Source organism: Myxocyprinus asiaticus, chromosome 4, assembly GCF_019703515.2.
Source record: "Myxocyprinus asiaticus isolate MX2 ecotype Aquarium Trade chromosome 4, UBuf_Myxa_2, whole genome shotgun sequence".
Lineage (NCBI taxonomy): Eukaryota > Metazoa > Chordata > Actinopteri > Cypriniformes > Catostomidae > Myxocyprinus > Myxocyprinus asiaticus.
In genome coordinates this window covers 57,683,356-57,708,167 of record NC_059347.1, presented here as the reverse complement: position 1 = coordinate 57,708,167, position 24,812 = coordinate 57,683,356, and the positions used below count along the sequence as shown (strand labels likewise).

The window sequence follows — 24,812 nt, the reverse complement described above, 5'->3', positions numbered from 1 at the left end:
CTAATTTTCACAAACATGAATTTCACGCACTGTGAACGTGCAGGGATACTTAGCACACTGAAAACGTTCAGTGAAACTATGCACGTATGCATGTGTATTTTCAAATATTCCGATCGGATGTTTATTTCCTTTAAAAGCTGCACGTAACCAGCTAAGTTTCTTGTTTTAGCGCAGTGTTCAATTAACAGGTAGAACAAAAACTCCTTGATTTCACCAGACTTGTACTTGGGGAGTAAGTAATTATATAATTTAAGCCTGTCCACTGTCATGTATATGCCATTATAACGGATGCTACACCCCTGAATGTAGTACTTATCAAATTAAAACAAGATGGATAAAAATAGATTATGTAAATTTTACAACAGAGTGACGGATTGATTTTTTCTAGCACAACCTCTGCCTGCAAGCAGAGTTGCAAAACAATCTATTACTGCAAACTGGCTTTGGCAAGCAGCTTGCATTTTGCTTTTTTTGCAATCCATCCACAGCAGACAGATGCAAGTGCTACGTTTAGGTGGTAAAACCAATAGGCTTCTATCGAGTCATTACCTAGCAAAAGGGGTTAACAGCTACTGCTAGTACACTTGGTGGTACTCACATCGATAACGCAAATGTATCTCGGTTCAGAGCTAACTAATAGAATGTGAAAACAGACCTGCGCCAGACCAAGTAATCAAATAAAGTGTGAAAACAATTCTGAGTGCACTGACCACATCAGTGATGTTGAGAATCTTCCTGTTCATGGTCTCCTTGTCGTGGTTGGGTGTGGGCGTAAACCACAACTTCTGGAATGTTTCATTCACCAGTTTCTGCAAGTAGGAAAGACCGTTTGCTCAAACACTTGCAAATAACACACAATTTTACAGCAATGCACTGCATTGGAGAACATGGTTGCCTTACCTTAATGCCTTCCTCATCATTGACCCTGCGGATCATCTTCACACACATCTCAGTGATCTTACTGAAGTTGGGCTGCCCTAAACAGATGTCTCTTAGAATCTTGATCACTCTCTTTCTCACACTGATGCCAGTGTCCTGAAGTGGGACCACGCACATATCCAATGTCAAAGTCAATTTAAACGACATTTCTCTAGTGTCTCAAGAAACTGTGATTATCTGAAGTGCAGACATACCAGTATCCTCTCGATGAGCATGTCGTAGTACTGCTCCGTCAGCTGAGGTCGACTCAACACAAACCGTCCTAACAGCTCAACAGCTGCTTCCCTCACACTGGTGGAGTTATCCATCAACCGCCCGTGAACACCACGCTGCATGTCAGACTACAGAAAACATGATGAGTAGTCCACACAGATGAAGTCACCCTTAGTTGCTGCCTGTCTTGAGTTGTGTTTCTTACCCTGGCCAGTATACTGGGGTCTACAGCCACCACTTCAGACAGACACTTCATGGCTTTTGTCCGGACAGCAATAGCGCTCTCCCCTAAAACTCTCAGAATCTAAAGTGGGGAAAAAATGGAAAATACTCTTAATGCATAACTGTACATATACAGTTACACATTAGCATAGACATACAAGCATTGAAGATGGTTTCATATTAGCAAATCGAACCATTTGAATGGTTAGTTTGAATGATCCAGTTTAGTTCTGCACCGAAAGGAAACTTCTTGGCCAAAACCGAAAATCCTGGACACACTGGGCTGAAAACCTTAAGCCGAATGTTTTATTTTTATTTTTTATTAGACTTTGTTTGGAGTAATTAATTTCTAAATGTTATTATTACTAATCTGTATCCTATTAAGAAAACCTTTATTGTTAACTACTTTACTGGATAATGCAGCAGCAAAATTAACAGTCATTTCAGTGAAAATCTTCAGTGCACATGAAGTCAGTTCTATTGGCACTTTTTTAATTTTTTTTCACACTGTATGTCAACCTGGAATGTGGAATGGATTCTTTAGTGAATCTCTTTTGTGTTCAACTTAGTTGTGATATCACATTCCTCAGTCAATTTAAATCCTTTTGTAATTTGTAATATATTTATTCTTTTTTTAAATTAAGAATTATAATGATCACAGTTATATTTCAGTCGTAATTTCTGCGCTACTAGTGGCACCAAACAGAATTACAAAAATAAAGTTTTCAAACAACCTTTGCCAACACCCCTCAGACTCATCATGCCCTTTTACACTCTTTGATTCCCTATGAAGAAATAGGCCATACTAAATAAAAGGTTATAACCATTTAACATCATAATAAACTAGACCACTATAACACAAACACACGAGAAAGAAAGCATTGCAGAACAATCGGCTCATCCAATAACATTGTCGGACTGAATGGCAGCTGGGTGTGCGGGGCAATTAGTACAAGAGGTAGGATAGTTCTTGGTAACTAGTAGGCGTAACGATACATATACAGAGTATCTTACGAATTTATCTGAAGCCTGACTGTAATGAGCTAACTTGTGTGGCAGTACCAGAGTGCAGCATACCTGTCGAGAAACAACACGGCAAGAATCAAACCCCAAAAATTCCCTCAAAGTCCTCCACCTTGTAAATGTTCACTCTGGTTTTACTCTGTTCTCTATCTCTTTGTCTTTTAGCAAGTCTTCGAATTTTGGTGAAGCCAAGTTTCATTTCCCCTGTAACACGTCTGCCATGGACGTTCATATTCTCCCAGTTGAACAGTTTACAACAAGTAGCCACGCCCCAAACTCACACTATAGCTTTAGAAAGAAAGGGATGGGTGGAGCTGAGCGGGCCACTCAAAATGTAAACATCAATGTTTTGATGGTGCCTGAGAGGTTCTCTGTTTACACTTTGGGGGAGGTAAACCCAAGAAGAAAAATTACTTAAACTTGGCTTATAGTTGTCAATGAACAAAAAAATTGGGGAGTCTGGGTAGCTCAGCGAGTACTGACACTACCACCCCTGGAGTCGCGAGTTCGAATACAGGGTGTGCTGAGTGACTCCAGCTAGGTCTCCTAAGCAACCAAATTGGGCCGGTTGCTAGGGAGGGTAGAGTCACATGGGGTAACCTCCTCGTGGTTGCGATTAGGTGTTATCGCTCTCAATGGGGCGCATGTTAAGTTGTGCGTGGATCGCGGAGAGAAGCATGAGGCTCCACATGCTGTGAATCTCCGCGGTGTCATGCACAGCGAGCCACGTGATAAGATGCATGGATTGTCTGTCTCAGAAGCGGAGGCAACTGAGACTTGTCCTCCACCACACGGACTGAGGTGAGTAACCGTGCCACCATGAGGACCTACTAAGCAGTGGGAATCGAGCATGCCAAATTGTAGAGAAAAAGGGATAAAAAATAAATTAAAAAAATTGTATATTAGAACGTATTTTGACATCAAAAAAAGTTACACACTTCACCCTCTAGCTTTTATATTGGCGGAACACTCCGGGAAGATATTCGGATTTCTGTCTGTAGGCTAGTTCACAGTAGGGCTTGTTACAGTGCAATAAAATTACACGTAAAAGCATGCAAATGTCATTTTTGTGACATACATCTGTCAACATATGTTATTCTTTGTTATTCTATTATATTTAAAAACACATTTCAAGTGTAAATTTAAGACTTTTATGGGCAACACAACAACAAAGCATTACATTCTGGTGACTTTGAGAGAAGCATATTTTTATTACTATTATTTTATTGAGTTTATAGCATTCATGTAACTATTGGCTCAAGCATTTCTAAAAGAGGCTATTAAAACTAGTGTCAGAAATTAACTTTTCTATTAAGGGGAAACATTTGCCCCCTGGAGTTGTTTTTAGGGGCTTTTTTCACCATTATAAGGGAATTGTTAGGGCATATTTTTTCCAACCATACAAAATATGACATGACATCATTGTGTTACATCTAATACTTTAATCAATTTCTTAAAATAGAATAGAAAAAGAAAGAAATTCATCTAGCGCATGTTTATATGAAAAACAATTGCATTGTTTCTTTGCCGGTTCTGTGCTATATCCAGTATGTGACTGATATTAATGTGTCTTTTTTGTTGTGATAAACAACTGACCATAACAGATATTCAAATAGACATCATAAATCAAAGAGTACATAAAGTGACAAATACAGTTAGAAAATCAGTTTTGTGCCAGACACTGCAACAAGTAAGAATATCTTAACTCAAATACTGAATACATGCCTTGAAACCAACAGTCTGTATTAGTGACATAGCACCATACCTGTGTCAGGTAGATATCAAAACTCTGAGAGAAGGGTCTGGTGGAGGCCAGATAACGTACAATTAGGCAGGCATCCTCATAGTCCACAGTGTCTGAATTCATCCTGTCAAAAGTAATTTTGAATTAATACCACAATATATCCAAAGAGATTAATGTTACAACAAAAAATTACTGGTACTATAGTGTGCAATGCTACCTGAGTGTAGTAAACTGATTGGGAGTTGATTTAATGACGGAGTGGAGGAATTTCTTGCGAGTTTCAGCACGCTGCATGATGTCACCGGTGGCCTGAAGCTCTTTGGCGTGCTGTGTGCTATCAGAGTCATCCTCCTTTTGATTCTGATTCTTCATGGCCTTCTCTGCCTCTGTAGTGCAGTCTCTGAACCACTGAGCGATGCAAAACTTGCGTGCAAACTATAACACAAAATCAGATTATGGAGAATTAACACTAGAGAAAGAGGAAAAGTATGCAACAAACACTAGATCACTTCTCTAAATAAAACCAGACTTTACTAGTGATAGGCCACAATATTCACAGCTGGGCCAGTTAGGCCAAATAATCATCGATACCCTCTTATCCATTACATACTGTGAGGGCGGGGTCTGTCTCTGTGTTCTCATCCATATAGCCCAGCAGAGCTTTCTGCAGTCGCTGGGTCTCATCTCCCTCTGTGCTCTGAAACACACAAGAAAAATATTTAACACAATATATCATTATTAGATGTGGTATATAGGCACTCGCATGTTAATTACATGTGTTTACCTCTCTGAGGATGCGGTCGATGGCTTTCTGATCCATTCTGCTGGTGACGGAATCCTTCCTCAGTCTGGCTGCAACAGTGCCCAGATAGTCTAGTGATGCCACCCGCAGTGCCATTTCTGTCTGCTTGTTACTAAACTGGTGCACCTATGGTGAGCGCATGAAGGGTCAAGGGTCACTAAATGAGAAAGCACGTCCGTGTGTGGTTTAGTGCAAGCTGTGCTGGACTGAATAGTCTTCTCCTTCCTTTCTGCTTTTGATCTCACATTAACTGAATTGTTTTATTTATTTTTACAATGCTACAAATGAAAAATGTATAAACTGTTTAATTTATCAGTGGTTTCAAACCTTATTTGTCTGTTAAACCCCATAACTCAAAAGTTCACAGGATATTTCAAGAATTTGCTTTTCTATATTTTCAACAAGCATAACAGATAAACATTTTGAAAGACAAATTTTCATATATTAGATAAAACTACTACATTGTTTTCATTTAACAGTTTAAAAAAAAACAATAACATTTTATAAAAATAATTATATTTTAATTATATTAATCATATATACAGTATATAGAGTTAAATATAACACATATGTATACATATATTGTATATATACACTGTATATTCAATAATTAGTTCTGTCAAAGTTAACAAATGCAATTAAAGTTTAACGCGTACATTTTTCACATTACACTTGCTCCATTCACTCCCATTCAAACGTAATCAAACGTGCAAGGCCGGAAAAGAAAGCTCATTCAAATAAAATGTGTACTACACTGCGTACAAGAGTTCAAGTTTGGTGAACTATGAACCGCAAATCTGTATAACAAAGAGGACGCGAGAGGACTAAGATCCAAACGTTACACGCTGACCCCTTGGCTCAATACAAATAATAAATTTTTTAAAGCTGCATGTATTATTGTTGCAGGAAAATGAGTAGACAATATATTTTTATATTTGTTATTTGTGATGCATTATTTACTTATGCCAGAAGACCTCCCCACATCATATCCTGATCTGTTGCGTTGTCCGAAATTGTTTTGCAACTTATTCACCACAGAAGCACCTCAAGTCTTTATTATCAAGAAAATGCAGAATGAGACACTGTTTGCAGTGCTTTTCAAGTGGAGTTCAAAGCGGTGCTGACGCTGACACCCTTACGCGAAGTGTGAATGCTGCTTCATGACTGCTGTAGCAAAGCGGATAGCCACAGTCTACCAGTCGATTAATATTGTGGAGGATTAGAGTTTAAAAGATTTTGCCTTATTCTTCATAATTTGTTTACTTTGCTGAATTAGGCTGGCTCTATGCTGCACATTCCCTGTATCTATGTTCAAAATAAAAGCATAAAAAAAACGCTTTGGGAAACGTTTAATGTTACTTGAATTTCAGTGCATTTCCATCTTTATACTGTGGAAGGCTTTGTTTGGAAAATGTTAATGAAGCATTATTGTTACATATTGTTTTGTTTTCTTTCCTAAAGGAAATAAGTGCATTTTGACAGGAAAAATAAAATTTCTAGAGTAAAATTTCAGCACTTTCAAAATCTGCAAAGACTGCAATTAATCGTGATTAACTATGAAAAATTATGTGATTCGTCGCAATTAAAAGTTTTAATCGACTGACAGCACTAAAAGTTATATAAGACTAATTTTCAGTATTTTAGAGCACAGCTTAATTGTAATTGTTTTAATTTGACATTTTACAAAAATTACATTTTTAAATAATTGTATTTCATTTTTATTTAATTTATTTTTGAATCATTTTATTTGGTATGACAATCACAAAAACCCATACAGTCCCATCATAAACCCCAAGTAGTTTGTAAATACATATTATGGATGTGTTAAAAACTTCAGTTGAAATCCATTCACTAACAAATGTTCAGCTAGTGAGTTGAGTCTCTTTTGCTGATCCTGAATTTGAATATGACTGTTTGTACTGTGTGTATGTAAGCGAAACCTGTTTTTACCAGTAATCTGCCCAGCAGGCTCAGCAGTAGTTCTGAGGCGGGCCACTCGGGTTTGTTGACAGTAGACAGCAGGTCCTGCACAAAGTTTTCAAACAGCGGCCTGTAATCTTCCTCACCCTGTTTACTGCCACACCTGAGGCACGGTCAACAAACAGAAACACATGTTGAATACTGTAGGAGCGACACACAGGGAAATAAAGCAAAAAAGGAGAAATGGAGAGATGATCTGACTTTTTGAGGAAGACAGAGAGAAAGTTCTGAGCCGTCCGTCTGGCTGTCTCATACGAGTTGGTAATTAACACATCATCGTCAACCTGAAAAACAATTTCATCCAAATTTTCACTTTCAGATTTAATTATGTAATTGCTAAGATGTTAAAAGGAAGTCTCAGTCAGCACACCTATAAACCATCCGATACACATCTCGCACAAAAACGGGGACTGCTTCTCACTTATTTAATGCAATCACTTTGTTGCACAAAAATCTATTACATTAGTATCAACAGTTTTATATTACCCATCTCTGAACTCATAAAAAATGAAGTTAGTCACTTCACATGTCAGTAAGACAATCAAAGTGGGCGATTCTTAGCCAAAATAAGCTGCAATGTGCACCAGACTTCATCCTGATAATCAAAAGTCTGACTCTGTGAGACTAGCTCAAAGGTGTTAGGTTTGTATCTAGTACCTTCCTGTGATCGTCTTCAGAGCTGTCTTTCTCAGAGGGCAGGTGGACCACACACTGAATTAACTGCAGGACCAGAGCACTGACCATCTGTATATATATTGGTTCACCCTCTGCATCACTACTGTTCAACCTACACACAAAGAGTGAATAAAATCCACATGCAGGAGATGCTTATCGATATCACAGATCAGTTATCTGAATAAGGGCAGTCATATCAGTACCTGAAGTTCCTGAGGCTGCGTTTGCTGGTGGGCAGTCTGGCTAGCGAGGTAAAAATCTCCTCCAGAATTAACTGTCTGTGTTTCTCATAACGAGAGAAGACCTAAGAGATATGGTAAAACGCCATAAGACAAAAATTAGCTTTGGAGAGCACAAAAGTTATCAGCAAGTTTTTTTTATTTTTACGAATTGACCCTTCGCCAAGTCCTGCCTTAAAAGTGTATCTGACCAATCCTTTCTTAGCAACTGCTGCCATCCGGCATTTCTCCGACATGCTTTTGCTGTTTTTCCAATGAGAGCCTATGGGAGTAATGCTTGTTTGGGTAGTTTTAAGCAGAATTTTAATCAAAATAATCTAAAAAAATTGAAAACGTTGTTGCAAAAAAACACTTGTAATAGTGATAGAAGGAACCCAGAGGAGATACACGCAAGTGTTTTGCTTTCTTTTAAAAAAATCTTTAAATAAATCTCTAGGAGAGCATGCTATGGATTAAACTGTGTCAGCCCTCATTACCAAATGAACATGTATAACATCAGCGAGTCATCAGCTAATAACTTTAATTTATGTATTGATTCAGGTCTTAGTAAAGGTGTTATTAAATAAAGAGTTCACAGCAAAGTGAGTGTGATATGAGACATGAGCAGTTATGTTCACTTATGCTGATGTCATCAGGAGTGGAATCACCATTTCAAGACGCTTTTCTCTTTTCAAGTGACTGTCATAATCGTTTGCCTCAATTTTGATTCACAGTCTCCACAGTTTTCAATCAAATTACTGTATAATTTAACAATTTACTTAACAAAAACATCAGATTAATATGCCTTGCAGTGTCACTCTTCATTCCAGCTCATGTAAAAATATCATCAGTTCCGTTTATGAGAATATTGTGGCAAAAACTGTGCCGTTCACGGCAATGTCCCATTCATTCCAATGGGAAGTTCCGCAGAGCTTGACAGAGTGAGCAAATGTAACCAAGAGGGGCGGAGCTTAGTGAAGGGTCAAACGCAACAAAATATTTGGTTTAATCACAATGCAAGACCGACAGTCTAATCCAGTTTTTTTATTAGGTAACATTCTTGCAGTTAAGTCACCAAAAAGAAGAAATTAGGAACAAACTTGTGATGGGTAAAGATTTCTTTTTTAACAGGCAGTGATTAACAAAGACTGCCATATGATACAATGAGTGACACCATGACTTGTTGAGCTATGTTCATTTTAGGGATGTAGACATTTAACCGATTAACAGGCATTAACAATTTGTTTGACTAATCATATTGGTTAAAAATGAACCGAGAGGTTAATAAAAGAAACAACAGAGCAGTAGTTTGGTGGGTTTAACATGAAGGGGATGTTATGTACACACGAGGGCACTGTTAACATGTAAACCACTGTCTTCCTCAGTCTGAATGACAAGAAAATATGAAGCATGCACTCTGGGATATTTTCATCCATGACGACATGTTCCGATGCAATTTTTAAGTAGAACAAGCAAGTCTGAAATTGTTACTTTTAGTTGCCCTTTTCCTCTTTGTATTTTATTTTATTGAACTTTGGCACCCGTTTATTGTTTTCTTTTTGTTTTTTTATTTGAATGAATAATTCTCTCTGTATTGATTATACTATTACTGTATAAAACAATAAAAAAACAACAACTTTAAAGTATAGTAGTAGCACGAGTCCAATGCGGTACCATATAAAAAACAAACATCTGCAAGCCCAAAGTATACGTTGGTCCGATGCAAACAGGACCTGGGGCGCAAATTTCGTCATCAGCAGAGTGCACGAGCACTGAAACCGTGCAAATCTGAATGCTCCGAATGCGCATGTAATTATTTGGACTAACTATTGTGTCCACAAGGTGGCAACACTCACATTTGAGCCGTTGCTCTCAAGAAGAAGCACTAGAAGACGACGTAATTACCTGAAAATAATAGGTGAAAAGGTAAAAACCTCAACCGTGGATTTGCACATGAAGAGCGCGTGTGAGGAGGTCAGGTGATACCTGCATTTGTATAACTCGAGTCTGAAGGAATATATTTAACTTATGGGTATAAAGTCCTGAAAAGAAATAGTCTGGCATCTCATAGCAGCACGCATGCGCCAAACGCTTGTGTATGCACGCACAGCTTGCATTCAACTGTACACAGACGCTGAACGTTCATATCAAAATCTAAGTATACTTTGGGCTTAAGAGCATATGTTTATAGACCCGCTTATGTTGTACAGGAGACTGGAGTGCAATACACGGCAAGATATATATTGTTTCTTGTTAACAAAATTATTAGGATTGCCCAGCAGCACAATTTGTGGGTTGGGTGGCTGTTTTTATTCTTCCATTGTTTAACTGCCAAAAGTTATCACTTCATAGGTTAATTTGGCATGCAAGCAATCCATTCAAAATTAGTTTGTAATGAAATATAAGAAGGAAATATATGGTTGTTCACTGAAAATTGATGTCATAACTATTGCTAAATAGTTGTAGTAAATATATTGCACATCTGTCATGTGAGCCAGTTTTGTTTCAGCCAGTACAGAACTTTGTCGTGCCTGGTCACTTGTTTGATTTATGGCTTACTGATTAACAGGTTAATAACCAGTTAATGTTGGTGGTTTACCAAAATTTGCATCCCTAGTTTGCTTATATGTGATTTAACGTCAAGCCAGTTTCCATGGTAAAAACCAGGTTAAAAAGTAATAAAAGGTACAGTGTAAAACCCCAAATAAGGTTTTTAATAGGGATGTGCGAAACAACTAATTTCACTAATGTTTAAATTAAACTTTTGGTGTCGACAAGTCAACAAGTCTAAAATGTAAGAAACCTTCTGAAAATGATTAAAGAAAAAAATCCAAATCCGATGCTAAATTCCACTGAAAAGGGGCATTTATCTGCAACATGTTTGCCTTGCATTATGATCATTGTACATTAAATATAGAACATGACACGCATTCACTGAATCATACAGGCATTTTTATTGAAAACAATTGTGTGAACAGTGCAGGACAAATAGAGCAACCCTAATATCCTGTTCTAAACATAATTCTCCATGTAAAAGTTACTTAACATTAAAACAGGACATGGTTGAAAAAAATAATTGGGTAAGCCAAATCCAAGGCGCTGAAATGTAGTGCGTAATTCACGACGTGCATTTGCCATTGATCTAATCTGACAGCTGTTCGGTAAAGAACGTTAAAAAATAACAGTTACGATGTAAAAAAAATTAAATAAAATAAAAATAGCTTTAGGATAGAAAATAATAGGCCTGTGAGAAATATACAATAAGCAGTCGGCACATCTTTGAAAATAGTCCTCTTAATCAGCAGGGTAAAAAAAATGGTATACCAACCTAAAACAGTCATTTTCCAGGCTATTAGAAGCATACATTTTTGATGGACAAAATTAAAACGGCAACATGGTTCTGAATGAACTGACTGACTTGAAAAAGCCTGCTCAGCGGAAAAATAACTGAATGCATGCAAAGATTTAACAAAGATTCAAATGTGAAAACATCCATAGCGACTTTGAATCCAACGTTTTGAAAATCTGCTTCCCGCACAACCACCAAAATGATTTCAAAGATACTTTGCCGAGTTTGCTTGTCTAGCGAGAGGACATTTTTGAGCGTGCTGCGAGTGAGACAGGGAGAAGCACGTGCAGCCTGATCGATAAGAAACTTTGTATTTGCTCCAGATATTTCTCTTTTTTTAATAGTATTTGTATAATTAATTCAATTTAAAATGTGTGACATTAACATGACAGTAATATGAGCGCAGCCTCTGTTAAAATAAAGCCAAACGTAAATGAGTAAAAATGTTCAACAGTTTAATGGGGAAAAACAATAGCAGTCTAGTAATTCCAGTGTCGACTAGCAGCATCAAAACCAACTAGTCTTGCACATCCCTAGTTTTTAAAAATCTACGTTGGATAAAAACTCTGAAATCTCCTGTTATTTTGTGACCCGGAAATATATAAGGGAAAAATGGCTGATTAATTGCTTTGTAATAGAAATAAAGCATATATTTAAATGAAATTATGCAAAATAAAATTTCACGGCTCGCAAATTTTCGAAACCCATCCACCATTTAAAGGTGTCAAATGTCTAAATGTTAGTGTAGGAGATGCGCATAAACAAACTGAATTTGCAGAGATTTTCCTGCTAATCTAAGAGTACATACCGCTGTCACCAACTTTATGGCACAAAGCTGCAGCTCACTGACATTCTCAACAAAGAATGGAGTGATGCCCATTGAAGAGACCTGCAGAAACAATGAAAACACCATGAGAGAAAAATGAGCGAACTTGATGCACCACATGCACCTTGAGAGAGACAGTTAATGCAGATCAGTTCCTACCTGCAATATGGTGGTATCGGTCAGTAGCTGAATCTCCAGCAGTTCTGAGATGTTGCTGACCACGTCACACACTTTGTTATAGAGCATGATGATGACTCTCTGCTTGGCAGTGGAGCACTTAGCTCGCTTTGCTCTGGAGCTGAGCATGGAACCTGAGACACACACACACACACACGTTGCAGACCACATTTTGGTCAAATATAATGTAATCGAGCAGTTAAAATTTAATGTAGTTCAATGTGATGGTGATTTAGAGCGACAGCAACAAGGATTTGATTGTGTTAAGGCCTATTTACACCAAGTTCAAATTAAAATGAGATTTTTAAATGAAGCAATACATCTCAATGAACTCCTTGTAGTCTTGAATAATAATCATACTACACTGATTAGTCTTTTTTTTTTTTTTCAGAAGTCTGCACAATTCATTCAAAACAACTCATTCAGGCATCCAAGGTTTTTCTTCTTTTTTTCCCCCCAGGAATCCTAAAAATTCTCTATTGGGAGTTCTGGTGTGAATAAAATAAAATAAAAATTATATATATACATATATATATATATATATATATATATATATATATACACATATATACACACACACACACACACACACATATATATATATATATATATATATATATATATAAAGATGTCTGACAATTCATTGAGGTACCTGAGAATGCGAGAAATTCAGCATCGGACTCAATGTGATCAGTTTTGCCACAAAAAATTGCTTGTGAATATTTTATACTTCCCGTCATTTTTTTTAATTACAAATTGTATTTCTTGAATTTGTACTCTTATCAAACAATTCATTGAAGAATGTAAACTTTATTTGAACAATTCACTCAAGAATGTAAACTTATTCTGAAAATGATCAAAATTCACCTTCGAACACGATGTGAATAGGATTGGTGCAAAAACGTTGTTCACAATATTTTATTCTTTAATTTCATCGCATCAGATTTGGTGTGGACACGCCTTTAGCTGAAGCAGAAGTAATGTAAAGGATTAAATGGCTCACCTCCTTTAGGGTTGACTCTATAGACTGGATCATACTGTGGGTAAAGTGTATTCTGTAGGTGGAACTTTGTGTACTGCAGAATTCTCTCTATAACGTCCTCAATGTACACAGCTTTGGGCATGTGTGATGATGTCATGATGTTCAGGGCTGTTAGACACGCATCTGCTGATTTTGTCACACGCTCCATGATGAGATCTCGCCAGAGGCGCTCCTCATCCTCTCCCTCATTATCCTAATGAAGAGTAGAGGAATTAATCTACTTGCATCCTAACTCCAAGCATAGGTTTATTGATTAACTAAGGTTAACAATTAACCTTCCACTCAGTTAAACCTCACTTTGCTAAATCAATGTGTCAAGTAGAAATCAAAAAGTATTGTCAAAAGTGTATTGTAGAATATTAATATATACACAAAATACATAAATATTATGAATATTAATTTGGTCATGCTGACGATGCAAACTTTCTGGAGAAGAATGAATTTCTGGATCACTTAACCACTCCGTGGTCTTAACGCTCAAGGCCCTACTTTGTTCTTAAGGGTCAAATTTACCTTTTTTATTATTGATTTCAAAAGCTTGTAATAAAGGCACTGTTTGCTCGATCTCCCTACTTTTAGTCTTAGATCATTCCACTAAATGCAGCAAACAAAAGGCTTTTTTTTCCTACCACTTTCTATCACAACATCCAAATATGAAAACTTGTTTTGAGACTCTGCCCATAGACATCCAGTGTTTTCCCCATGTTTTGTGGAATATCTCGGCCTCTGAATGTACTACAAATGTGATGTGTGAGTCTTGGTGTCATTTGAAAGTTAAGAACCTCAGGTTTGCAATGATGTATAACATTTTATCATCAATAGTCAGAAACATTTTCAAACTATGATTTGTTTATAACTTTTATTTTTGCTGAACTGCATTTTTTTTGTAAAAATAGACAAATTTTTTAGAAAATAGGTTAGAGCTGATATAGAGTTTGGCTATTTGGGACTTATTTTTAATACACAATTTCACATTCAAACTCTTTTGAGGATTATTTGGACAAAATAATACAATAACTAATGACTCTAATTTGCATTTGTAAGGATTTAATTTGTTTATTATATCTCATTTGAACATGTAGAACGTTTAATAAACACTGAACTAACAGTACAATAACTTCTGCACAAATTAATATATATATATATATATAAAAATCTTGCATTTGCGCCTGTTGTCAATGAGTCTTTATGAGTGACTGTGTGTATGTACTTATGTGTTGTGTGTCTGTGTGAAATTATGAGTGTAAGTGTTCTTATAATAACATTTTGACCTTTTCTACAATTTTATGGTGAGGATTTTCAGAAAAGACTGGATGTCTATGGGCGGAGTTGGGGCTCCCCCTGCCTTTCAGATCTGTATATTGTGAAAAGGTGATAGAGGAAAAAAAAACCTTTTTTTCTAGCGTTAGCTGGCACCTAGACGAATGATTTAAGACCAAAAGTAACAAACAGAGCCTTTATTAAAAGCTTTTGAAATCTAACATAAAAAAGGTTCATTTTGACCCATAAGGACAAAGTAGGGACCTTTTTTGCAGCTTTGTTAGATACATGGAAAAAAATATTTTTTGCCAGGTTCAGATCACCTCTGTGGAGGATGTCAAGACGTTTCAAGGCAAAAAAAAACCTCAGAAGTTGATGTAAATCAGTGTTAAAAATTCAAAAGTGTCCAACTGACCCATGAGACCAAGGAAGGGTTAAAGGTTGACTTTATTTCCATTTTACTAATAATGTATTAAAAAGTTTTTGGAGAAGCAACCTATGCTTTCGAACAAGTAAACAATCAGTTTCACTTGTTCGAAAGACACAAGTACCTGGAAAAGCTTAATTTTGAGAACAGGATTACATGTAATGACACTTCAGTTTCTGCTGTGGTATTCAAACTGGCATCAAGAATTCGCAAGACAACCCTAGTATTAAGGCCTTGCAAAATCCTGGAGCTTCACAAAACCACACAGTGGCTTTCTTTCATCACCTCACATAGTATCACTATCCATTTTAATTATTTGAAGTATCTAAGTGCCACTTAAACAACTGACATAAATAAGGATTACAAGTACAGCTTACATTGTTCATGAGTGTAGAAAGACTGGATCCATCCAGAATATTCTTTTCCAGGATGTTCAACAGCTTCACCAGTTTATCAGAGGGAATCTGGGAATTAGAGAAACAACTGAATATGTGGTAGAGCTGCACGATATTGAGGAAAAGTGTGGTATTTGATAAGTAGTTAGATAATGTGACGTATGACACAATAATCCTATGATAATGTCACAGGAGCGTGTGGAAGATCAGAACCCCCACCGAAGTTGAGGATAAAATGACTGTTTATTCCAGAGATCACAAACATACAGGGCTCCACACCACAAAAATAACTATGGAGCCCTAAAATTTAGGATCCAAATGGCTGTTTTTAGTTGCCAAATTACAGAATATATATTTCAGTAGTTTTAAAAAAATATTATTATTTTAATGAGGTCTTAAACAATTAGAGGTAAAAGATACTGATCTTGGAGAGTCTCTTACCCTGCAGGTGATATTCATGGCTTTTATCTTAGCAGATTCACTACCCAACTCATTAAGCTGCTGTTTCCCCAACAACAACTCTTGAGGGATCTCATCGTCATCTGTGAGAAAATTCATACGACACAGACACGTCAACATGGAGAAAAAGATGATCTTAAGTCAAAAACTGAAGTCTGATGCATAGTTCATAAAAACACACACATGTATTGACCTTACCCTGAGCAGTAAAGTCCACATCCTCAAGGTTCTCCAAGATGTTGTCGATACTCAATGTGAACCTCTTAAATGTGGAGGAGTCCATCATTTCTGCAGAGAAGAGGAAAAATATTGTGAGATTTACTGAGCATCACTCTGACAGCCATGGTGACAGGGGGAACTTTGAGTGATTCAGTGAGAAGGTGAATGAGTTTACCTTCAGGTGTCAGCTTCGGTTCATATGCTTTCCTTTTCTTTTGCTTCTCTTTTGACTTTAATCGTCTTGCAACTGAAATAGAAAAGAAAAAATCTCAACCACAGACAAACTATGCAAACATATACCAAGAAAAACTCTTCTAATAATAACACTGGGTGCATTAAGAACAGAATACTGGCATATTGCTCATTGCATTCAAAATGTTTTTAAAATTTGATGAAACATTCTTTAGTATGCATCAAACTTTTCAAACAGCAGTATGCTACATTGTTGTTACATGAACTAACCACATTGCACATTTAATTCAGCAAGTGGCAACCACTTATCTCGAAAATTAAAGGGACAACTGCAAAAACATCTTAGTGTTTTGACAGAGTGCCAAAAGTTGAGGCGAGAAGGGAATGTGAAAATTTGCTGTTGATATTACTGCTGGATTATTTATCATAGAAGAAATGGAAAGTACAGTAAAGTGCATTGTATTGTGGGTCGCACTATTCCATGCAGTGTGGTCTGGTTGTATACTGCACTTTTTGGCAAATGTAGTACTGTATTTTCCGGAAACAGTCGCACCTGACTAAGTCGCACCAGGTCAAAATTGCGTTGTTACAATTTCTCATATTCTTTTTATGTTTCATGAAAGTAACATAACAGTAAGACAGACACATCATTTTATAACATCTGTAACTCTATGCCGTGAACTAATAAACAGCTTTTAGTCTGTGAGTAAAACAATATGACCGTTGTATTCTATTCATTCATTAACATCAGCGACTATGGATATTTCTGATATTTAAAATCGTATTTGCAGTGTATTAATTATCTGGTTCACTGACAATGTTTTTACTACGAGTGTGATGAAACGTCATTTTATGGGCATGTGAGGAGTTGCATTTGACAGCGGTCTAGAGTATGTTAGAATGTTAAGATGGACAAAATATTTAAAATGGTTGCATAAAGAACTTTGTAAAGGCAAAATATTCTGAATTGACAACTTTAAAACGCTTCTACCCTCTCTATGACTGATGTTTTCATCCGTTTTGGTGCTCTTGTGTTTGACCAGCCGACATCCGTTAAGTATAAATTATGTATTTAAGTCGCTTCGGGCTATTAGTTGCAGGACCTTTCAGATGATGAAAAACAATGCGACTTATATTCTGGAAAATACTGTAGTTCATTTGTGCAGTATACAAACTACAAACTGTCACTTCAAAAATAGTAGAGTCTGCCATTACAAACAAACCCAATGTACAATTGAATGTTTTTCTTTTAGTAATTGTTCTCAGCTAACCGTCGCTAAGGCTAGGAGGAGGAGAGTCTTCGTCAGAGTCATCGTATCGGTTGCCGGAGCCTCTGCGCGAGTCATAGTTTCCTCTTCTGTGATCTCCCAAACTCTTCCTTTCTCGCTCATCAAACTCCCACGTTCCATCACGTTCCTTCTTCTGACGTTTGCGAGATGCTGTGGGAGAAGACAGAGAAAAACGTCCTTTTTGACTTCGACTGAAAAACTGATGGCTAGTTCATCCTACAGGGGCTTCCGGTTGCAAACCTTTAAACCTCCATTAAATGCCAGAATAATGGTACAATTGCCGGTTAATCATTTCCACAATTTCAACTTGTGAAAACTATACTTAATCATTTTTTATCATTTGTTTCAGTGTTGTTTTTAAAAGATCTTTTTGATTTCTTTTTAAGTAGTTTTGTCTTGTACAACACTGGATAAGATATTTAGACTTGCTTTCAGAGAATAAGTGTATTTTGTTTTACTGCACTAGCTGATTTGTTCACTTGTTTACTGCCAGTGCATTACAGTTACTTTAAAGATTATATTCAACACTCTCAATAGATTTTTATGCAGTCTTGTGCAGTGTAGCTCCTCAGGTAAATATACCTTGTTTCAAAGAATTATTAGAATTAAAAAAAAAAAATTTTTTTGTTTGTTTTTGCAGTATATAACCACCTGCCTAATATTGTGTAGGTCCCCCTCGTGCCGCCAAAACAGCGTCAACCCGCATCTCAGAACAGCATTCTGAGATGATATTCTTCTCACCACAATTGTACAGAGCAGTTATCTGAGTTACCGTAGACTTTGTCAGTTCAAACCAGTATGGTCATTCTCTGTTGACATCTCTCATCAACAAGGCATTTCCATCCACAGAACTGCCCCTCACTGGATGTTTTTTTGTTTTTGACACCATTCAGAGTAAATTCTAGAGACTGTTGTGTGTGAAAATCCCAGGAGATCAGCAGTTACACAAATACTCAAACCAGCCCATCTGGCACCAACAATCATCCATGCTATTATCTAATCAGTCAATCGTGCGGCAGCAGTGCAGTGCATAACATCATGCAGATTCGGGTCAGGAGCGTCAGTTAATGTTCACATCAATCATCAGAATGGGGAAAAAATTAAATCTTAGTGATTTGGAGCGTGGCATGATTGTTGGTGCCAGATGGGCTGGTTTGAGTATTTCTGTAACTGCTGATCTTCTGGGATTTTCACACACAACAGTCTCTAGAATTCAAAATGGTGCCAAAAACAAAAAACATCCAGTGAGGGGCAGTTCTGTGGACGGAAATGCCTTGTTGATGAGAGCGGTCAACAGAGAATGGCCAGACTGGTTTGAACTGACAAAGTCTACGGTAACTCAGATAACTACTCTGTACGTGAAAAGAATATAATCTCAAAATGCTATTCTGAGATGCGAGTTGGCGCTGTTTTGGTGGCACGAGGGTGACCTACACAATATTAGGCAGGTATTTTTAATGTTGTGGCTGACCACCTCTATAACCTCTTCATCTGATTTTGCTCCATAATTATCCCATAAAAAACAAACTCTCTATGCTAACTAGTTAGCTATTGCAGAGAAGATACACACCGTGGGGTCCACGTCCACAACACACAGTATATTATGATTCAATATGCATTAGAGGGATCAGTTTCTATCCCTCGCCCTCAGTTTTCTTCACAGAGAAAAGCAAGTTTGTCCTTATTTAGATGAACTGCTACCCTATTAACTGAACTTCAATAAATAATACTTCACAGATAAAAGGAAACAACAGTGTTTCCTTTCCTGGTGCTCATGCAAGTTTTGCTCCTACTGAACACCAGCTGAACTTTATTTTAAGATAACACTGATTCTGTGTTTTACACATTTAAGCCATCTTTACACTGCAAAGGTGGCACAGAAGCTGCATCTGAAGTGGAATTAAAGTGTATTTACACTGGCTGTTTATTGCTGCTCAGAGCAGGCATAACTGCATTTACATAGCAAATAAAATTGCATAAATAAATGTTATGAGACTAATGTTTTAAATACAGAAATATGAAACGAACGAAAATTTTAATTATACTTTGAAATACGAAACTATAAATTCTGTAATATATGCTCTATCATGACAACCATTTAAGAATGCTCTGATGCTGCATTTTAATTAAAAAGATCATTAGTTCTGCAGCATCAGATTTGCCTTTGATTCCGTGGGCTAAGGTTGGGTCAAAGCAGGCATAATTTAGTCTGGCTTGTATGCACATTGCGTCTTTACACAGAATTTTGAGCAGGCACAAGGGAGCCCTTAACTCGGCTGTGTAAAGACATCTGAAGTTTGTTTCAATAATTCCACCATTCTTTGCTATCTACATAATTTTGGGCTCTTTGGAGTGCTTCTGGACTGCAAGCTTTTTCCTTTCCGGCTGTATCAGGCTCTTGGGCTGCAGTGCTCCTCTGGTTAAAACACATCATTAAGAGTTTAATATGATCTCATGTTATGTCCTATGAGATGAAACTACTATTCATTCAACAAAGAACATATTTAGTCAAAATTATTTTTACTGACAACATTAACAATGTTGACTAATCGTTTCAGCCCAATAGCAAAGTTTGCCTTAGCCAGGAATTAAGCAATATTATTCAAATAATAATAATAATAATCTGAAAATAATTAAGCATTAAATCCTATCCATGGCAGGAATGCTACTCACAGTACTCCTCATCCTCTGAGCTGTCCTCGGCATATTTGGGCCTCTCGTTAACAGTGCTGCGTTTGCGTTTGTTCATCTTCACTCTCTCACACAGAGGCATGGTGGACTCTATCTCTGCCAGCAGCTCAGGAGGAAGGTCCTTCAACACAGACGGGTCTATACCACCTGTGAACAAAGACTTGTATTACTAACTCTCTATCTCCAATGGCAACATTAGAAACCAAAAGTGAGCCACAAAATTAGATCACATAATAATCAAACATCGCTTGCAGTGTAGACAGCTTCATTGATTATAATGGGATCCATCTGGTCTCGTATTGTAAGGGGCCGCTGAGTTTCAGTGGAGACAATGTGTAAATCTATTAGGGGTGAGTAACAATATAGATTTTCCGATGCATCACGATCCTTATTTAAACAATCTCGATATCGACTCTTAAATCCAAAGATCGATTCACGTAAAGCACATGCGACTACATTTTTAAGATGCCATCCAGTACTTGATATGCTTAAAATGCATTTGTGGAGCATTTGAAGCCTGGTTTTCACACGAGTGCAGCACGAGACATCACAGAAGCTTGCGCAAGTGATGCGCCCCTGTTCTATTTTTGTGTAATTTGAGCGTGCTTCAACAGGGCTTCCCTCGCTAGCACTCCAGAGACGGGAAAGTGCAGAGTGAACCACTTGATATTTTGGCAGCTTCCCTAGGCGATCACAAGGCTTACCTTGATATCATTGCGCAGACCTCAAATCTTAAGACCAATTTGAATTCTGAAAATGTCTAGTTTAAAGTGCTATCGAGGAAGTCAAACCTCTCAAACAGCTGAACAGCCTAGACATTCTATTCACCACTGACAAGGAAGAAACGATGCTCTGCATGCGACAAAATAAAGTTTTTTTTAAATAACACATCATCACCCTTGTTTGACAGAAATGTTACAGTTTAAAATAAAAAAAATAAATAAATAAAATTTTATTACTGTGGCAGGTGTTAAAAAAAGACTATTTACATTGACCTAACCACAGTAATGATTACTAAGCATAAATCATCAGGAGCCTGATGCAGTGTGATTATAGTTAAAAATTAAAACAAAAACTCAGTAAAATATTTTTAACTAAAATAAAAATAAACTCATAACTGAATGAACTAAAATAAAACACAAATTATCTCATTCATTTTATTTTTCATTTTTGATCTATTAGGGTGAATATGGGCAGGGTTGGAAATTAAGCATTGTCATGTGCTTGTACTTCACTGTAAGTAAATTGGTCATTCACTTGTACGAGTAAAAAAAAGTTACTTGTACGGATACAAAAAAAAAAGATGCAAGAAAGAAAAAAAGAAAAGCCTCCATCACTTACTGCTAATAAGGATTAAGAACACAGTGCAGAAAGACAGAAAATCATTACTGACCCTCAAGCCTGTATTAATTTCTTTCTTTTGAGGAACACAAAATTTACTTTTTGGCAGAATGTTACTTAATGCATTAGGTATTATGAACCAACAATGAACAAAATATTTTTACTTAAAGTTAGTTTCTAAAAAAACAAAAACAAAAAAACAAAATCAATTGTTCTAACAATGAACAATTGATTTTGTTTTTTTGTTTTTGTTTTTTTGGAAACTAACTTTAAGTAAAAATATTTTACTTATGCAATAACTAATGTTAATCTATAAAACTTTTTATTTTAATGTATGAAAATGTATTAATATATAATGGAATTAACATTAACCAAGATTAATAAATTATAAAAGTACTGTTTATTGTTAGTTCATGTTAACTGATGTAGTTAAATAACATTAACAAATGGAACCTTTTTGTAAAGTGTTACCAAATTTTCATTTTGGGTAAATTATCTCTTTGAGAGTACAAGTCAGTTCTCACCAGATACATTAAAAATGTCTGTTTAATATTGACTAAATGCATTGAAAATGTTAACAGATATAATCCTATGAGAACCTTACTGCAAAATACGTTATGTATATTCAAAACAGATATGTATATTAAATATAGAAAATTGGTTTTAATTTTGTGTTTTATTAATGCAATAGTATTAATATTGTTATAATGTATATTGTTATATACTTAAAATTGACTGATTCACAAGGCAGAGAAAATACCTCAGATGCATACATCAGATGGAGCTCTGGAAAGATGAGAGATGTAAAGGGTCTTCAGGATGATACATAAATCTGTTTTAAGCGTTTCTCTTCACTCTACTTATGGTAGCATTATACAAAGCATTTTTGCCATTTCTGCCTTTATTGCTGTACTATGAGGGAGTGCCACGATGTGACGAGACAAAATTAGATCGATCCATCGTGCTTGCGATGAAGACAGTTTTGTTGATTATACACAGGAGCAATAGTTTAATCGCATCGCTCACTTAGAGATGTAGAACACCACCATTTGCATGTCCAATTAACAGGTTTATACCTGTTTATATAGAGTTGAAGTCAGAAATTTACATACACTTAGGTTGAAGTCATTAAAACTCTCCACAGATTTCATATTAGCAAACTATAGTTTTGGCAAATCGTTTAGGACATCTACTTTGTGCATGACATGAGTAATTTTTCCAACAATTGTTTACAGACAAATTGTTTCACTTTAAATTGACTATAATCACAATTCCAGTGGGTCAGAAGTTTACATTAAGTTAACTGTGCCTTTAAGGAGCTTGGAAAATTCCAGAAAATGATGTCAAGCCTTTAGACAATTACCCAATTAGCTTCTGACAGGAGGAGTACTGAATTGGAGGTGTACCTGTTGATGTATTTTAAGGCCTCCCTTCAAACTCGATGCCTCTTTGCTTGAAATCAATGGAAAATCAAAAGAAATCAGCAAAGACCTCAGAAAAAAATTGTGGACCTCCAAAAGTCTGGTTCATCCTTGGGAGCAATTTTCAAATGCCTAAAGGTACCACGTTCATCTGTACAAACAATACTACGCAAATATAAATACCATAGGATCACGCAGCCATCATACCGCTCAGGAAGGAGACGCATTCTCTCTCCTAGGGATGAACGTAGTTTGGTGTGAAAAGTGCAAATCAATACCAGAACTACAGCAAAGGACCTTGTGACGATGCTGGAGGAAACAGGTAGACAAGTATCTATATCCACAGTAAAACGAGTCCTATATTAAAATAACCTGAAAGGCTGCTCAGCAAGGAAGCAACAACTGCTCCAAAACCACCATAAAAAAGCCAGACTACAGTTTGCAAATGCACATGGGGACAAAGATCTTACTTTTTGTAGAAATGTCCTCTGGTCTGATGAAACAAAAATGGAACTTTTTGGCCATAATGACCATCGTTAAATTTGGAGGAAAAAGGTTGAGGCTTGCAAGCCGAAGAACACCATCCCAACCGTGAAGCATGGGGGTAGCAGCATCATGTTGTGGGGGTGCTTTGCTGCAGGAGGGACTGGTGCACTTCACAAAATAGATGGCATCATGAGGAAGGAAAATCAATATATGTGGATATATTGATGCAACATCTCAAGACATCAGCCAGGAAGTTAAAGCTCGGTCGCAAATGGGTCTTCCAAATGGACAATGACCCCAAGCATACCTCCAAAGTTGTGGCAAAATAGCTTAAGGACACAAAGTCAAGGTATTGGAGTGGCCATCACAAAGCCCTGACTTCAATCTGATAGAAAATTTGTGGGCAGAACTGAAAAAGCATGTGCGAACAAGGAGGTCTACAAACCTGACTCAGTTACACCAGTTTTGTCCTGAAGAATTTGCCAAAATTCCAGCAACTTATTGTGAGAAGCTTGTGGAAGGCTACCCAAAACATTTGACCCAAGTTAAACAAATTAAAGGCAATACTACCAAATACCAAATAAGTGTATTTAAACTTCTGACCCACTGGGAATGTGACGAAAAAATAAAAGCTGAAATAAATCATTCTCTCTACTATTATTCTGACATTTCACATTCTTAAAATAAAGTAGTGATCCTAACTGACCTAAGACAGGGAATGTTTTCTACGATTAAATGTCAGGAATTGTGAAAAACTGAGTTTAAATGTATTTGGCTAAGGTGTATGTAAACTTCTGACTTCAACTGTATGTAGCATCTAAAGTTCAGTAAATACGCATTTCCCCACTGCGCACGCTCACAAGCTGCTGAACGCTGCACGAGAAAAGGCCAGAAGAAGCGAGAGGGACGCGATAGAGGGAATTCCCTGCATAATTAACGTGAAACATGCAGGAATTATTAAAATTGTGCTCAATCCCCACAATACCGTTCTATTGAGCTAATTTTCGTTATTGAGATTTTAATCAGACTACTTGTACGGTCAGGCAAGTAAAATTCTCGTATAAAATTCCACTTGTCCCGGCCAAGCGTTAATGTCTAGGCCTGATGGGCAAAGTGGGACACTTTTGGAAATTTTAGTTTCTTAACACTTTGAAATATGATGCAAAAGCAACATAACCTAACATTATACCTTTAAAGAAAGCTTAGTCTTCTACCTTATAGACAAAAGCAATTAATATTCAATACTCAAAATATTCAAAAGACCCTCTTTTTACCAAATCCCAGATTTTTTTTTTTAAGCTGGTCAAGTGGGACAGAGGAAAAATAATTCTCTGGAAAATATCTACAATGTATTTAGAATAAAATTTTATGATGTGAAAATACAAAAATTAAGTTAACTTACTTTTTTATAACCTAAACCAG

At 36.6% G+C, this 24,812-nt stretch overlaps 1 protein-coding gene across 2 annotated transcripts in view; it reads right to left on the bottom strand.

Annotated features, from left to right (window-relative positions):
* Positions 1–24,812, bottom strand: part of LOC127439989 (nipped-B-like protein A) — a 78,949-nt gene that overhangs the window by 24,482 nt on the left and 29,655 nt on the right. For both annotated transcript variants that reach the window (XM_051696323.1, XM_051696324.1), the window contains exons 10-30: positions 20,125–20,289; positions 17,434–17,601; positions 16,146–16,217; positions 15,950–16,039; positions 15,734–15,834; positions 15,275–15,361; positions 13,172–13,403; positions 12,151–12,302; positions 11,974–12,054; positions 7,802–7,902; positions 7,581–7,710; positions 7,125–7,207; positions 6,894–7,026; positions 4,926–5,069; positions 4,752–4,838; positions 4,359–4,576; positions 4,163–4,265; positions 1,358–1,456; positions 1,134–1,280; positions 901–1,035; positions 711–809 (exon numbers count right to left, since the gene is read on the bottom strand). In XM_051696323.1, the coding sequence (XP_051552283.1) occupies positions 711–809; positions 901–1,035; positions 1,134–1,280; positions 1,358–1,456; positions 4,163–4,265; positions 4,359–4,576; positions 4,752–4,838; positions 4,926–5,069; positions 6,894–7,026; positions 7,125–7,207; positions 7,581–7,710; positions 7,802–7,902; positions 11,974–12,054; positions 12,151–12,302; positions 13,172–13,403; positions 15,275–15,361; positions 15,734–15,834; positions 15,950–16,039; positions 16,146–16,217; positions 17,434–17,601; positions 20,125–20,289 (2,627 nt within the window). The remainder of the gene's footprint in view (positions 1–710; positions 810–900; positions 1,036–1,133; positions 1,281–1,357; positions 1,457–4,162; positions 4,266–4,358; positions 4,577–4,751; positions 4,839–4,925; positions 5,070–6,893; positions 7,027–7,124; positions 7,208–7,580; positions 7,711–7,801; positions 7,903–11,973; positions 12,055–12,150; positions 12,303–13,171; positions 13,404–15,274; positions 15,362–15,733; positions 15,835–15,949; positions 16,040–16,145; positions 16,218–17,433; positions 17,602–20,124; positions 20,290–24,812) is intronic.